The sequence below is a fragment of the Scomber scombrus genome, chromosome 16 (assembly GCF_963691925.1).
Source record: "Scomber scombrus chromosome 16, fScoSco1.1, whole genome shotgun sequence".
Lineage (NCBI taxonomy): Eukaryota > Metazoa > Chordata > Actinopteri > Scombriformes > Scombridae > Scomber > Scomber scombrus.
Window position 1 is genome coordinate 12,433,811 of NC_084985.1, and position 18,091 is coordinate 12,451,901.

Below are 18,091 nucleotides of genomic sequence, written 5' to 3' on the forward strand. Positions count from 1 at the left end.
TATTTTTTTAATCTCAGGCTTGTGTTCTCGTTCAATGTGATTTCATTGTGATGTTTGATGTTGCAGTAATTCCCTTAATTTCCTTCTTTGTGAGACAATCAAATCTATCTTGAACCTTGAACCATAACACAAACCTTATTAACCCTAACCTTGCTTTATGTGTTCACCCTAAAATTTAATGATTTACATTATGGGGAATTCGTTTTCGTCCACGATAAGCACAAAAGTCCACACAACATAAGTAAGGATGCTTGTTTTGGCTACATTCATTCCCTAGAGACTTACCTACAATATATTTAATAACAAATAGCACTACATTTTAACCCTTTACTTTGTGGAGACCAGCTTTTTATCTCCAAATGGGAGATGAGTCACCATAATGTGACTGTGCAAACACATTTTTATCCTCACAACTTAAGACAAGTACACAGAGACATACTGCTCTCCCCCCATAGTCTCACATTACTTGCCTGCAGGCTCCTTGCAGATCTAATTAATACTAAAAATACCCTTAATTTGGTAATAATATAAAAAATAAATGTCCAGTGGGCTTGAACAGTCATTGTCCATACAGGGTTGTTATATGCTGGTTGTCAATCTAGAGTACATCCTTGTGTCTGTTTCTATGTGTCAAATGTGTTCAAACCTGTTCACAATTTAACCAAGCAAACAATTTCCTGAGGGGGTTTTCGTAACTGTGTCTTAGTAACCTGGGTCAAAAAGGGAAGTAAATAGAAGAAAGATAATAGATCAATCAGTGGAACTAGCAGCTGTGAAAAGGGAAATGCACAGCAGCCCTGTAACATTAGAAATGTTGCTTTTGACCCCTTTGTTCACCAGTAATCAGTCTAATTCGAATCAGATTACTGGAGTGTACTTTGTCCTGCACGACGAGCATCACATTTCTCAGCTCTTAAAGGACGGTTTTCACAATTTTTCCAAATCTGTCTGAGAACAATAGTCAGGTGACCAAACAAACACTGAAATAGGTTTTTCTTGCTGTGGTTTGGAAGCTAATGGTGGCCCATAATTAATCTTACACAAGGTTGATGCACATACACTGGGCTTCACAGTAAAGTGGACAACATTTTGTGTCCAGTAGTTATACTATTGAAATGAAAAATATTTGCTTAATTCATATATCATGGAATTGGAACTGGGAGAAGGAGTAGATGTAATTTTAAAGATTTTAATGAGGTAACTGAATTTCTTTTTTGTGGAAAATCATATTATACACAAATTATTATTCAAAGCAAGTCCAGTAAGTTTTTGAACATCTTAAAACATGTTTGGAGCAGGGTTATTATAGTTAAACAAACACTCAGACTAAAACTAAAACTAGCAGTGAAAAATTAATTTCACAAACTAAAACGAAACAGAATTGCAGATAAAATCAGTTTTGTTTTCGTTGCTGCAGACCATTTAAAGTTTTACTTTTGATTTAGCTCCAGGTGATAATTACTTAGCTCTTCTGTGGGTTTTGAGTAATGCTAATGGTTAAATAATAAGAAATAATAAAATCGCTTTACACATTATGGTAAAAAAAAAAATGTAGTGGGTGTGCACAACCAAAAAATGAATAACGCAGGTGCTGGATCAAACAACGAATATGGTACACAATATGGTACCTTTAATAAACAATGACTTGGTAGACCATATTTGGTGTTGTGCATTCTTTCATTTTCAGCTTCTACAAATCAAGGCTTTTCTCCTAATACCCAGAAAAACTCCAACTAAGACTAAAACTGAAAAACCCCAACTAAAACTATTCAATTCCTCAAAATAGTTAAGTTACACTAACTTAAACTAAACTGAAATAAAAAGCAACCTCAAAAACTAAATGAAAAAAAACAAACAACTAATGAAAATTTAAAAACTATAATAACCCTGGTTTAGAGAAGCTATTTAACCCTTACATACTGTTCAGGGACCAATTTGAACCATTTATTAGATTTGCTGTAAAAACACTGTAAAAGCTGAATTTTGTGCAGCTGATACACATTTTTATATATTCAAACAAATATACAAGTTTTACCATTGTTTATTAAAAAAAAAAACAAACAACATGTTGGATTCATCATGTTCTATAAAATATTCTCCTGGACCATAAAATAGTGATTGTGAATGTCTTTTTTCAATTCTTTCACAAGATTGATTAAACATTTATTTATGACTGACTGTTAATTGGTGTAGAGACTAATTATGAGTCAGAATATGAACAGTATGTGAGAGTTAATACTATTAATATACAGTATTTTTTTCTTTATTAAACATAAACAATATATACAAACATATCTGTTTCTGCCAGGGAAACAATCACATGAAGTATTTTTCAAAAAGACAGTTTGTTTTCATTTACTTACTGTTTTAATGTCCTTAACTGTGGTGCCATATTGATTTAGTTCTTGAGCAAAGTGTCCAAAGTTTGGCTTGGAGTCAGTCCATTTCTTATTATGTATATGGAATTTTCCCAGCAACAAAATTAAATGTACAAGATAAGAAAGTGTAAAAAAAAACATATCTGTCTCTGAGATGAAATGTGTTATTAGTTTTTCTCATTGTCAAATTTTGTACATCTACCCAAAATATTTTACTGTATACACAGTGAAAAAATAAATAATATTACTGTAAAGTAGTTATGTGTTTTTTCAGTGTAGTTGCACATCTCGTCCTCCATTGAAGATCTTGAACCTGTTTGCTTTGACAGCTACCGGAGGGCCTCTGTCGGCGCATGCGCAGAGGACGCCTTTTTTTTTTTTTTTAGATGTCAACTGCTCGGGAGATAACGGACAAACAGCTAACGAAAGCTCCGCGGCGCAGGGAAGTAACTCCTCCTCGATAAAAAGCTCTCTGTAGCATCAATAAAGTAATGAGGTAGATAGTCTGACAGCTAGTTACACTAACCCTTGATGTACCAGACTGGCGTTGCCTCAGTGAAAATGGACCAGGACTTTGAAGGCATAGACTCCGAGGGCCGGTGGCAAAAACTCTACCTAGTAAGTCTGTTAGCATTGGTTAGCATGAAGCTAACACAGATCATAGTACTTTTAAGCGCGCATTTAATTTAGTAAACTAATTTTTCAGCCAGCTCAACAAGTATCCGATGTTAAGTTTGATCTTTTATCGCTGTTTTTTCTTTTAGATTTATGTCTTAAATCGCCTTAAAGTGTTCCCATTTGTTTAAAAAAACAACACAGGGGCACTTTAGTTTCATATGTAAATGTAAATATGACAAAGGTGCCGCTTTGCTAGGTTGATTTATTGTAATATATTTGGTGTTATTTAGTGTATCCACTCTTACGATAAAAGTCTAATATGATTGTAAAACGTTGTTTATGTCTGACAGTAAACGGCTGACACATTTCAGACACATTATTAGACACATTTTAGTTAGGATGTGACTGGTTTCCTGCTTTTCTCTCCCGTGATGATCATTTATTATCATATTAAAGGATAGGTTCACATCTTTTTAAGTCTTAAAGTTTTAGTCAGGTACCCAGCACTGAAACAGGTTTTTCTTGCTGTAATCATTCCTCCTGCTCATACTGGCCATTACAAGATCACTTTATAATGCACTTTTAATTTAAGTGTTGAACAAAATGTACAAGCTTCCTTCTTAAAAATGTGGTTAAAAGTTGACCTGAAGCTAATATGAAGCTTGTGCCGCCCAAACGATTCAAATCAAGTAGATATCTTGTTCAATGTTACAGTCTTTTTAGTGTTAAAGTCCCTCTTTTTGTTACTATACTTTAACCACAGCAGGTCAACAGGGGAAAACACTTTCACTTTCACTGAAGATACATTTCAAATGGATCTTAACTGTCAGTATGAACAGGAGGATTGATTACAGTGAAGAAAACCACTTTAATTTTTAATATGGACACCTGACTGTATATCATCATAATTTGTCACTATGTCACTTTGATTTGTTGATATACTTTTGTGCATGTGGTGATTTCTCATTTCTAAATGATCTTTTCTGTCGTCTTCAGGAAATCAGGAATCAGTCCCACGAGTGCGCCTACAAAGTGGCAAAATATCCAGAGAATCGCAACCGCAACAGATACAGAGATGTCAGTCCGTGTAAGTATACATTTTAGTTTGTAACTATTTAATTTATTGTAAAAGAAATAGGATTTATATTGGTGGCGGTTACTAATTATGTTTCTCACACTCTCCCTGCAGTTGATCACAGTCGGGTGAAGCTGGAAAGTACAGAAAATGACTACATCAACGCAAGTCTGGTAGTGATGGAAGAAGCCCAGAGAAGTTACATATTGACTCAGGCAAGTCCAAGTCTTTTTTTGCACACGCAGGAATACATGCAAGCAGTTTTGTGACGGTAAAAGTGTGACGCTATCAAAGCAAACTTACAGAGCAGGCTAGTTCTGTTTCTCCAGATTTGATATTAGATTATGTGTGTTTATATTGAGTCATTTGGCGGTTTTAGGTAAACCACTTAATAAGTCATGCACCTGCATCAGTGTGTTCTATTAACTGTAGAGCTGAAATGTGAATAATCATGTTTGTGCCTGTGTGGCTACAAAGAAAAAAAGGGCTGGCCACTAAGTATTTGAAATATTGGATTATTACTGAATAATAGCGAATTTAAACAAAATCAGTAAAACCTGATTCTGATTATCGCCTAAAATAATCAAATGATTGTTGAATTATCTTTATTTCTAAACATTTTTGAATAATTTACGCAGTATTTTATACTTTGCTTATTCCTTTTTTTTAATTAAATATTTATTTATTTTTTACTATTTATATTATTTCTTTTTATTATTATATACGTATAAATCAATCTACACATGTTTATTTTGTTGCATCAGTTACATGCAATAGAGATTAAAAATAAGAGTATACTAACAATCTTTGGCTTCTTATACATTACTGCCTACGGACAGTGTTGCTTGTGTGCAGCAGTATACGTTACATGACGTAGATAATTCACCTGGCTCTCATGAATGAGGTTAAACTGACCCTTTAATTAAGAAACCCCACTCAAGGGTGCAGAGTCTGTTTCTGGATGACCCCTCAGTGAATGCATTTTCTATTCAGCTGGTTACCTCATGACTAAAAAGGAGATCTCAGGTCGTGAGGCTGGTTGGTCTCAGTCAGCTGCTGTATAGACTCTGACGTGTGCGCTCGTAAACGTTTCGGAAGCACCCACCTGTACTTTTCAAAGATAACTGCTATCTGAAAATCAAACGCCACCACCAGTCACACTGGCAGTTGGATGAAAACATTTCCTTGTTTAACTTGGTTGCTGAGGTTTGTATAATGTTTGCATTTTCAGTCTTCCATTACAGATTTTAGACATAACATCACCACTGATTGTATGTAATTACATAGACACAGAAATATTTTTTCTCTCTTTTTTTTTTAAACGCTGCTAGACGATAAAAGCTTATGTGAGATCAGAAGCTCTGAAATTTGGGTTTTATTCAGAAAAAGGGACACCAGTTTTTTGGCTTTATATTGGTGATGAGTGAGATTTTCTTTTTCACAGCTCTCCCACTAAAAACCTCCAGTAATTATACATTGAGGGCACATACAGAGTGTGAGATTTAAATACTATTATTATTATTAATATTAATATTAATAATACAATTTCATCGTTTATGTTTGGAGGAGTTAATCAGGTTATCTGTGAAGTCGTCCACACTGATTAAGACGTGGAACCTATTACCATCGTCATCATCACCATAATAAATTACATTTATGTACAGCTATATGGTTTTTAATGTTATTATTATATTATTATTTTATTGTTTTTGTTGTTCTGTCCGCGTCTTTCAGACCTTCTGTTCTGTTTATCAGTCCAAATTTTAAGTTTATGCTCCCCCCCCCCCCCCCCCCCCCCGTTTTTGTCACAATAAACAAAAAACAGGAAACCACTGATTAAGAAACCGATACCACTGAACATTTTCATGCCTTCAGGAAATTAAAGGACAAATAAAACCTTAATTTATTCATGTGATATTTTTGACTACAGACTTTTGCCCTTTTGAAATTAGTCAAAGCAGAGATGTGGTCTGTGGTCTGAAATGACTCACCTACAGTGCTGCTTGAATTTGCTTTATTTCAGCATAAATATGACCTAAAATTTGAGCCCTGGATTTCTTTTATACTTGTTAGTTTATTTAATGAGGAAAATGATCCAATGTTACATTTTTCTGTCTGAGACAAAAGACATTTGAAAGGGAAATTAAAGTTGGGTGTTTTTTAATTAATGTGTTTTGTTTGTCGATAAGCAAACACTGCATTCACATAAGGAACCTCATCTTATCTTTGAAACATGGTGGTGGTAGGGTCATGGTTTGGGTCTGCTTTGCTGCCTCTGGACCAATCATTGACGGAGGTGAGTTATACCAGCAAATCTACAAATCTAAGATCGTCAAGGAAATCTGTCCGTGACCTAAAGCTCAACAGAAAGTTGGTCATGCAGCAAGACAACGACCCTAAACATACAAGGTGTCAAAGTCCTGACGTAAATTAAAACTTGAAGAGTACGGTTTAGAACCTGCTCTATGTGTAAAGTGCCTTGAGATAACTTTGTTGTGATTTGGCGCTATACAAATAAAGATTGATTGATTGATTGACGTCAATCTTATATAAATGCTTGAAAGGACCTGAAGCGGGGCGGATTTATACAAAGAAACCCACCAACATCCCTGAGATTAAACTGTTCTGTGTGGAACGATGGGCTAAAATTCCTTGAAGTTGAGCTCATAAACAATTACCGAAAACATTTGGTTTATTATTTTTTTAGGAAGGTTCACAGCAGTTACAGAAAGAAGGAGTTTACACATACATTTTGCCTCACTTAAAACTGTAAGATTGGTTCATTTCCATTAATAAATAAATTAATAAGTTAGATTTTTCTGTCTAATGTAATTCCAGATGTGCCGAGTTGTGTGGGTGTTTTTTTGTGTTTCTTTTTGATTTAATCTCACAGTGCTTCAAATTATTATCCTAATGAGCTTTGTGTACCTTAACTATTGTCTAGTATTTGAGAGACATTTGACATTTAAAATATGTTGACTCAACCACGCCGTAACCTTTACTAGTCTTGACCTTTTAAGTACACACTGGTTATCCTTCTGCAAATCTCTGCTGCATGTGTTGGTGTCTCATCAATAAAGACAAGTCTCATCCTGTCGCTCACCCCTAATGTATTCAGCTGATATTTAATATTGTTATTACTCATGTGTGAGTAATAACATAATACATTTGAATAAATATAAATGTAAATGACTTCCTACTGATTTGGTCCCGATGTGTGTGTATATATACATAGATCTCATGAAAGTAGTGTGTTTGTCGCCCACAGGGTCCCCTCAGGAACACCTGTGGCCACTTTTGGCTCATGATCTGGGAGCAGAAGACCAAAGCAGTCATCATGCTCAACAGGGTAATCGAGAAAGGCTCGGTAAGCGTGTACAGTAAACACAAAATAACATCATATCGTCTCGTTTTAATGACTGTGCGGCTCGCACACACACCTACACACTTGTCTGCAGACATGCTGAACTGACCACAGAAACACACGCACAGTCATACACAGACCACTCTATCCACAATAACGCGCTCTTTGTTCGATTCTGCAGCTTGCTGACAGCGTGAAATACTTTTTTTTTTTCTTAAAGTTCGTTGAAACGGTCGACCTCGAAGCTTCAGTCTCCTGTCAGCAGGATAACTGGAATCTAGTGTTTTGACAGCATGTTCACAGTTCTTTTTAATATGAATATCTGGAATGCTGCCAACCTCTCAATTCCTAAGATTCCCGTGATCCTTTGATGTGCTGATTAACCCTACACACACACACACACACACACACACACACACACACACACACACACACAAAAACACTGTCTCTTTCACGCAGGGCAGCTGTGATCTCCGTCTTTTCTCAGTAAAGCAGCTGGAGTGGATCTTGCCTGGTCATGAGATTCACTCGCTGACTGTTTACTAGGGAACTGAAGATAAAGAGCACCTAGTCCACAGATATTATTAACCTCACGAAGATCTTTTTATTTAAGGCCAAGCTTGTCAATCCCGCACGGAGAAGCTTACATAATAGACTTAACCTCACCTGCCCCGGCCATTGTCTGTTTACTAGGAAAATACAGGTGACAGTGTAATTAGTCTGTTAAAGTACTTCAAATATTTGACCACAGTACTGACACATAACTTTCTTTTCTCTCAAAATGATTTTACTTTAAGCTCTCAATTCAAGCAGGATTTGTAATGGAGTTGAGCTGGATTTCTCATCTCAGCTCTGTCTGAGGTAGATTTTTCCACTACAAGAGCATCAAATAACAAAATGGGATTTTAAGAATGGCTGTGCATATTTAAAGACGGAACCCTGTTACTCTAATTATTCATTAATCTGATGGTTATTTCTTCAATTAATCGTTTGGTCCCAAAAAAAAGGGGAAAAAAGTCAGAAAATAGTGGAAAAGGACCATTTCTCTGAGTCGAAGGTGAAGTCTTTAGATGTATTAGATGTCAGTCTAACACCCCCAAAGATGTTCAATTTGTTATCATGTATGACAAAGGAAAGCATTAAATCCTCATATTTGAGAAGTTGAAAACGGCAAATTTTAGCTTAAAAAAATTATTTAATAACTGATTCATTTTCTGACTATTGACTAATCAACTTTAATCAACTAAACTAATTAGTTAATCAACTAATTGCTTTTAAATCACAGTGTTCTGTTAGGACTGTTGTCTGAAAATACCCACAAAATAACACGAGAAAAACAAAATGCATGTGCAAATATAATATAATATAATATAATAATTTAGACTAGTTTTAACCATCACTCAATTTTTATGGTCATTTAAAAAAAAAAAATGTAATAATGAAAATTGCTTAAAATTACAGATTAATTTTCTGACTATTGACTCATAAGTTAATCAACAAATCACAGAGCGCTGTTAGGACTGTTATCTAAAAATACCCCAAAAATACATATAAGAAATACTAGTTTTAACCATTGTTTGAATTCTATGGTCATTCTCTTCTTTTTTTAATAATGAAATAACATAAAAGCAGATGACATAAATCAGTTTGTCATAGGTGCAAAAAATGTATGAGCAATCAGACAAAACAGGTTGTGGTTGGATTTGGTTTAGAGGTTTAGTTGTTTTTAAAAATGTGTTGATATATGGTATTTGTAAATGTTACTGAGCTTGTATGAAAGTATGTTATCTACTTTCAGGTCACTTTTGCCCTCTTTTTATTTCCTCATTCAGTTTCTCTTCGCGTTCGTAGCATTAAACTGTCCTCCTGTCAGCCGTCACCTCAACTCTCAGCTGGCATCCGCTTTGCATTCGGACGGATTTCTTCATCTGACATTTAACTTTCGGTATCTCTCACCACGTTTCTTCTTCTTCTTCTTCTTCTTCTTCTTCTTCTTCTTCTTCTTCTTCTTCTTCTTCTTCTGTGCCAGGAAAAGTGTGCCCAGTACTGGCCCACGTCTGAGGAGCGAGAGATGGCCTTCAGAGACACACGTTTCTTGGTCACGCTGTTGTCAGAAGATGCCAAGTCCTACTACACCACCAGAGTGTTGGAGCTGCAGAATATTAACGTAGGTTCAGTATTATTTACTACAGTGTCGGAGGGGTTCCCGGTGATTCCCGGGGGTTCCCGGGGAAGGTGGCACCCGGTGAAAGGTGGCAATGCAGAACTGAATATTTGAAGACTCATCACAGAGATCTGTTGTCCAAAGTTTCTTAGAACACCGCCTGAGCTTGTTGTTTTCTGTTCCTACAGACTTGATAAGAAATTAATAAACAGTGTTTGAGTTTCATCTTCCCACATATTCAAAGTTCTTCTAAGGTGTAGGTGGGGAGAAATGCAAATGGGATGCACACTGAGCAGCTAGAGTAATCACAGTGAAAAACAACAGTTTAAATGATCATGTTTGAGCTGTAAATTACATTACGAGATTTTCACCCAAACATCATTAAACTTTTGTTATTGACTTCTCTAATCCATCGTTCTCTCATTTTTAATACTTAGCAAACACAGATTTTTTAATATAAACCAAAAACAGTTAGTTGAAAAAATGAAATACCACAGTTATCACAAAAACAAACTTGAAAAATAAGTGTACACATATTCAGATTTGCTGCTATGATGTGTTTTGAGAAGCTGGTTTACTGCAGGTATTGAAGTGTTGGAAATGTTTACTAAATTCAGCTGTCAAAACCACCAAAGTAACCAGTGACCTCGACCAGAACTGATAAACATCAGCACCCAAAGGCTCACTGCAAATAAACAGGATCGCTCTGTACCTGACAATGAGGCCTCATTGTTTGTCTCCTCTCACAGACCGGGGAGAAGAGAGAGCTCTACCACTTTCATTACACCACGTGGCCTGATTTCGGCGTCCCAGAATCCCCGGCGTCCTTCCTAAACTTCCTCTTCAAGGTGCGGGAGTCGGGTGCGTTGGGACCAGATCAGGGGCCAGCTGTGGTGCACTGCAGTGCCGGGATCGGACGCTCAGGGACGTTTTCGTTAGTGGACACATGTCTGGTCCTGGTGAGATCTCACTGTTCTTTGTTTTTATGTTTTGCAGACTGATCGCGGAGAGATTAAGATTAGATACATTTCCATAATATAAAAATGTTTTATCAGGACGAGCGATGAATGCAAATGATGGAAAAATGATACTTGCAGATATGGTTAACTGTTTGGTTTGAAATACAGCATTAACCCTTAAAAAGGCAACATGCACCAGGAGACACATGTTTTATACCTTAATAGGAGCAATCTATCCTGGTGGAGATACAACTCATAAAATCCAAAATATACAAAATATTTTTAAATTTATTTGTGTGTGGTTTATTTAGGTGCCAATGAGATAACTAGTAACATCAAAGTAAATAAAAACAACAATTTTCACATCTCATTTTCCAGTCCTGCCTGTTTAAGGGTTAAGATGTGGGTTAAGTCATCTGAAGTCACTTTTAGAGATGATTTTTTTTATTTCTGACTCACAAGGAAGATTTTACTTTTCAGACTTTTAGACTCAGTTTATCGTGTGCTGTCATGTCTACAGAGCAGCATCAGGTGCAGCAGCCAAAAGAGACCTTTTCTGTAATAATGTTCATTGTTCTGTTTTTTTTTTTTATAATTAAAAACAACAGTAATAGTGTACTTTTGGTTAACATCTTTATATATTCCAAAATTGTGATTTTTCTTATGAAACTATAAATTAAGCTGATGAGAAGCTGGGTTTGCTCGGTAATTTTTGTGCCCGATGATCATCAGATTGAATGTTTTCAGTAAACATAGGTTCTTATTCGTCAGAAAAACATTTCTGTGGTTGCTTGGATTTATTCTGGTAAACGTATGAAAACATGACGCTGAAGGCGTAGATAAGCCAAGAAAAACCTGGTACAACTAAAAGGTCACGGACGACATGTAAGAATGTTAGGCTTGAATCGTCCTACCACAGAAATGAATGAGTTCATCCGAGCTGAAACAAACCGTTGTTCTGTCCCGTCCCAGATGGACAAGAGGAAAGAGCCCTCATCAGTGGACATCAAAGGCATTCTTTTGGACATGAGGAAGTACCGCATGGGCCTGATCCAGACTCCTGACCAGCTGCGCTTCTCCTACATGGCTGTCCTCGAAGGAGCCAAGTACATCATGGGAGACTCGTCTGTACAGGTAACTGCACCACGTACACCAGGACCAGTTCTGTCACTCATTCTGAACACATACTCGACTTTTTCCCCCTTTGAAGCTTTAGAGACTTGGTTTAGTCCCAATTTTTCAGCTGGAGTTTGTCCTCAGGAAAGAAAGAGTCAGTGAATTGATAAATGGTGTTTTCTTTCAGTGGATATCAGCGTACCTACTCCCAACCCTTAAAGAAAGATCACAGGCAGAGACTCAAACGGTTTCCTGACGCATCGAGTCCAAAAAGACGTTCATTGTTTTATTAAATGGAACAATGTTATGATTAAATGTTGCTTTGTCAGATTCTTTATAAGCAGCCTCATCTTCTTCTTTTTTTCTTTTTTTTTTTGTGGGCCTCTGTTTCAGGCTCTGGGCCAAATTTATGCTAGTAAACATATTTGTTCGACAGATGTCAGACCGTTTCACAACACGATTTAACACGTTTAATAGCTGTTCTCAACGTCAGTCGGGAGACGTGATAATAATTTAAACATGGGGATAGCTGCGCACATTTCCAGCCTGTCCTGGAAAGCTTTCATAGTGTTTTTCAAATCCAAATTTACTCCAGGAGCGCTCACTTGGCTGCATGAATTACAGTCAGTTTTATTTCTCTTGTGTCTGAGAGATTCTAATCTTTCAACACATCTTGGTCAAACCACGGCCGCATGATGAGACTGAAACCTTTTTTTTTTTTTTAACCCCCATATTCACTTTCTGTCTTCCATTCTTGTACTTTGGGGCCTTTTTCGTGGCTTGCAGTGGTTTATTTGCGTCAAGCCACAAGCGGATGTTTTTTCAGTAGGGTGATCTCGCCACATGACTTGGCTTAAATCCTTTTTTTTTTAATCCCACGCAACATTATCAGTACATCATTAAATTTTACAAATACCCTGACCAAATTCACACCAAATTCCAAAATTTTATTTATTGTATCAGTATTAAAACTCTCCGGGTCTTTTCTCTCTTGTACAGAATCAGTGGCGGGAGTTGTCCAGGGAAGACCAGGAGCCGGCGACTGACTCTCCGCCCTCAGCTCAGCCTCAGGCCAGGTGTACGACAGAGCGGTACAACGGCAACCAGCGAGGAGGACAGCTAGACGAGGGAGGAGACTACAGGCAGGACAGCAAAATACCCTCACAGTCTCCCTGCAAGGAACAGGAGCTGGACGGCAGCTCAGCACAGTCAGTATACCGTCACTCTGCAGCCACGAGCTGCTTATAAAACGCACCAATTATTGTCCGTTGATCATCATCGCCCTTTAGGTTTGTTGAGTAGGTTAAACAGATATAATTATGATCTCAACACAACTTGAGAGCTTAAAGGAACGGAGGTCATGCTCTCTGATACATCTTAAAATTTGGGATTACATGACACCAAAAGAAGTGTTGGATTTTTAACAAGTGATACCAACATTTTCACTCTTAAATCGTTTTGAATTTGACAGTTTCAGGCAAAAAAAACCCTGATAAATGTCGAGCAACAACATTTAGACCAAAGTGTTGGGAGATAACATTTAGAGACAAGATTAAGATATCATTTAAAAGTTGAGTAAATAAATAAAATGTGGAAGTTTAATAGTCTTTTGGTCTCTATTTCAAGTTTTTATGGGAGAGGTTATGTTGGGGTCGAAAATATTATCAATATATTGCCCAGTTCTACTAAAAATAATACAAAATAATAATAACAGAAGAATTATTGACATAAATCATTACAATCTGCTTTCTCAATTTAAGTCTTTAGACTGTTTAATTGAAAACACACGATGATGTCCCTTTTTTAAAACCTTTTTTTAGTTTGGTTTGTTTTTTTTTCCACACAGCAAGCGACGCAGAGAAGACAGCATCTCCAAATCAGGCACACCTAAGACACCCCAAAGCAAGCCCAGGACGAACGACTCAGAGAAAAAGAGAAAAAGGTGATTTAAAACCTTGTGTTTCCACACAGAAGGTCATCGGTTGTTTTTTTTGGTCACATTTCTTCCTCTGTGTGTATAGTTACATTTCCTTTTAATACAGAAATGACGACTTCTGTGATGTTGAAGAGACGTCAGAAGAGGGGAGAGTCATTTTTTCAAAGCTTCATTAACTTTAAACCCTGTAGAGAGAGAATCCAGGCAAGCGTGACTCACCCCCCCCCCCCCCAAAAAAAAAAAAAGCATCAATTACGCAGCACTAAAGTTTATTTTCCTAATCAGTGTTTCTCAATCTCACTCATTTACTGCAAAGCTGACATCTACTTCAAGTTCTCATAAAGACGAGACAGATAGACCTGATGAAGCATTTTATTTCTGATGACTGTGCTCCTTCACTAAAGTCATTTCTGAGAAGTCTTCCTCTGGTTTGGGTGGGTGGGTGGGTGTGTGTGCGTGCGTGCGTGTGTGTGTGACATGTCTCAGTGTGTGTTGTTCCAGTCAGCCTCCTGTTTGACCCGTCCCTCTTTTTAATCTCCTGTTGTGGTTCTTCTCGGACAGTTTGGGCTGCATTTGCTGCACATGACGAGAGCTGGCCTGTCCAGCGGGGGGCGGTGTACCTTCACCCCCCCCTCTCTGCGACAGAATCGACACCCGTGAAGAGCACATTTTATTTGAGGAGGAAGTTAACCCGCAGCTTTTTATAAACGACTCCCACTCTCGTACGTGGAGGTGTGTGTGTGTGTGTGTGTGTGTGTGTGTGTGTGTGTGTGTGTGTGTGTGTGTGTGTGTGTGTGTGTTTGTGTGTGTGTGCTGTGTTGTTTTCTTTTCTTTTTTTCTTTTCTTTTTTGTGAGTTGCTTGGCTGTGGTTTGGAGTTGTGTTCATTCTGGCTGCACTCTAGCATGGTGTGAGTGTGTGTGTGTGTGTGTGTGTGCGCGCGTGTGTGTGTACTTGCGGTTAATTGTTGACACTTTCAGGTGCAGTTGGAATAATGCAAAGTGCTAATTCAAACCCGTGCATCGTGGATTTAAACTCAGCTGCATCTTTTTATCAGCTCTACCCGATCAAATGTCAACTTGAGTGCACTTCACTTGCTATGCGCATCAAAGCGTTGCTGTTTGTTTTTTGTTTTTTTTTGCAACTAAGGAAGTGAGGACAGAGAATACAGAAACATCCGAAACAAGCAAATACTGCAGAATTACACCAATAAAGGAGAGAAATAAAGTAAATTCTCGTCCTGGTTGAAGCTGTCGGTTTGATGCATGATTCTGTGTTTTTTGTTTTTTGCTGGTTGTTCCTAACTTTCAGTTTTGTTTTTCCAGGGGTGTTCATGTTTCTCATCATAATCGGTTTGTGGGTTTTAAATTGCATTAGTTGTATTTTTGGTTGTATTTTTTTAAAAGTTTGAATGGAATTGGCGCACATGAACATTTGGGTGTGAGAAATGAAACAACAAGCATTTTATTTCCATATTAATGGGCTGGTTCTTGGAGGACGTTTGTAGATTAAATTGACTAAAGGACTACAGCCGTTAAATATTCATCCTGTAAAATGTAATTTCTTTTTTATAAGTTTTATGTTATATTTATTTTTGCATTAATGCAAATAAAAAAAACATGCAAAGCCAAACAGCTGGGCAGCATTAGCAGAACATTTAGGGCCTGATTTACTAAGATCCCAAATAGTGGGTACTTAATTGCGTGCACAGTGCAATAGATTGCGCGTTTCGTTTGCGTGCGTTTTGCGGGTGATCTACTAAGAATAACTGCGTGAATGAAAACAGGTGCAACAGGGTGGAGACAGCAGTATTTAAATGAGGGTTTTGCGTGTCTGAATGGAGAGTTTGGACGAGCAGAAAGCCGCAAGCGCAAAATGAAATGTGATCAGGTTCTAGTGGAAGAGTTTAACAAATATATTGAGTTATAACAAAAACAAATATTACCAGAGAAACCGACATATGGGAGAGTTTTTGTGACAAAGTCAATACTGTTAACACAAGTGGAAAAACGCCGTCCTGTGCGTATTCTGTCATTGTGCCTCCGTCTCCTCCTCTCTACAGTAACAGAAGTCATCTGTGCGCAGTGCGCAGCCGGTTAATACTTGCCCTTCAAAGGTATTATTAATAGATGCAGTTAGCGTCAGAAATAATACCTTCAGGTTTGGTAAATCACAATGCGCGTGCTAAATAACATATTTGCATTTTCTCCTCCCTGTATTTTGCACACTGGGGTTGAAACGCCCCATATTACATATTCATTATGGCAAACGTACTAAATGGACAGCACGTACTATCTTGCACAGTTGAAAGACGCAAACCTCAGTGCGCTGCGTTAGTAGATCAGCTTGCACATTTTTTGCGGGTGATGTCAAGTTTGCACACGTTTTTACACACGCAAACCTTTAGTAAATCAGGCCCTTAGTCAGCTAATTACCTTTTTCCTCGCTGGTTTTGAACATTGCAGCACAGCAAGTCACATTTATCACTCCTATGTAAAGCTTAAACGTTATTGTTGTGTCAGTAAAACGAAAGAAAACTGTGAAAAATGCGGCTTCCTGAGCTCAAGGTGACATCTTCAAACGTCTTGTTTTTTTTATGACAAACACAACATAAAAATAATTAATGTTAAAATATCAATGAAAACAAGCAAATCGACACATTTGAGGAGCTAGAAACTGAACATTTTTGTCATTTTTTGCTCAATAATTGACTCAAACAATTTCCAACCAGTTTTCTTTTGATCGACTAATCTATTCATCAATTATTGTTTCAGCTTTTATCTTCACAGCCCTTCTTCATCATCTGGAGGCGAGTTCGCTCTCAGATCGTCACATCTAAATGATGCGTTCAAATGCTCCAAATTTGTGTGTAAAAGAAGTGGAAATTTCCATCAAAGTTTTTACATTTATAGCTGCAGTAAGAACATCTGAAGAGAGTGTGACATGCCGCTTATTAAACACGACGGCTGCTTTCGCTGCATTGATAATCAATCCAACGTCGATAAAATGCTGCAGATATCTGTCTTTCTCTCTGTGGGAAAAGTTGAAATCTGCAAACTTGGCTTAATCTGAACACATTTATTACATTTTCTTTGGCACACCTTTTTTCCCGTGATCACTTTGTGAGCTGCACTGACATTTTGACAGATAAGAATTTTGATTTCAACCCTTTGTACTGTTTTTGTGTCGACAGGGCGAAAACCAGTGACTGCTAACCACCTCCACCTGCAGCCACGTGTGACTACAGCTCTGGCAGCAACGCCAACATCGGCAGGGATCTCCAGCTCTCTCTCCCAACCTCTCTGTGTCCTTCTTCCTCAACTCCAAACCACTCTTCCTCACCTCTACACTGCGACAGCCAGCTAACCCCCCCCTTCCTCTCTTCTTCATGTTTTTTTGTTGTTGTTATATATTTTGTTCCAGCTTGATAGCATTATCCAGCTGCTGCACACGCCCTCTTCTTCCTCTCATTAGCAGCATGTCACTCCCGCGTCCTTGCTCTCCTCATTTCTCGTCATCCTCTCTAAACTGTTTACAGCAGACACTTCGACATTCTTTGAAGAGAGCACATTTGAAAAGACAAACACACCAGCGCTTTAACACACCCACCCCTTGGCTACACCTCCACCATCGCCTGCGCTGCTTCTGGAGTCAGCAAATCTGTTTTTTTGATTTTAACATTATTATTTTGCTTCTTTGCATTCATGAAATCGAGACTGAAAATAGTGGCTATGCATTGCCAATTTGTAATGCTCATATGTTCATATGTGTATTTTTAGAAAAAAAAACTTTTTTCAGAGGCGAAAAATAAAAATGTTCTATTTTTTATAAGAGATTACTTGAAGTTTTTCACCGTGATACGGGCGGCTGGGTCAAATGAAAAGCACTGCCCCCTTCCCACATGAGAAATTCAGTGGCACGTAATATTTCCATGATGTAAATAGTGTTTCTTTTTTTTTTTTTAAACAAAAAGGTGTGTAAAAAGACATATTTTTTGCTTGTAAAAAACCAAACAAATGACGAAAGAGAGAAAATGTTACAGATTTGATTTAAAAAAAAAAAAAGCTGACCTGTTCTTTTGAAATGAAGTTTCTCTTCTCTTAGAGTGTAATCTACAAATAAAACTGGTATCATCTAGTTTACTTAACAACACGTCTTTGCCCTTTTTCTGCCTACTGCACAACATCTGTGACGAAAGTATTTAATGCTAATTTAAAGCATCAGTTTGACATTTTGGGAAATATGTTCATTTTCTTGCAGAGTGAAAATGTGCTACCTTTAGATCAGTGGTGTCAAACTGGCCCACTGGATATCTTTGCAAAGTATGTAAATTGCAGAAAAGTCATTATGTTTGTGCTGCTTCTGAGGTTTTTCAACCCTAACCAGAATACAACTCTCTGAAAAAACATATATATATATTATTAATATATATATATATATTAAATACATATTTTTATATTGAACATTATGCAAAATGTCATCA

General features: G+C 37.3%; 1 protein-coding gene across 1 annotated transcript; it reads left to right on the top strand.

Moving 5' to 3' along the window:
* The first annotated feature begins 2,782 nt into the window (after positions 1-2,782).
* ptpn2b (protein tyrosine phosphatase non-receptor type 2b) lies at positions 2,783-17,904 on the top strand. The gene is made up of 10 exons (XM_062436625.1): positions 2,783-2,996; positions 3,993-4,083; positions 4,186-4,286; positions 7,340-7,438; positions 9,465-9,602; positions 10,349-10,558; positions 11,531-11,692; positions 12,674-12,882; positions 13,521-13,616; positions 16,802-17,904. The coding sequence occupies exons 1-10, from the start codon at positions 2,910-2,912 to the stop codon at positions 16,821-16,823; spliced, it is 1,215 nt and encodes a 404-aa protein (XP_062292609.1). The 5' UTR covers positions 2,783-2,909; the 3' UTR covers positions 16,824-17,904.
* Positions 17,905-18,091: the final 187 nt, after the last annotated feature.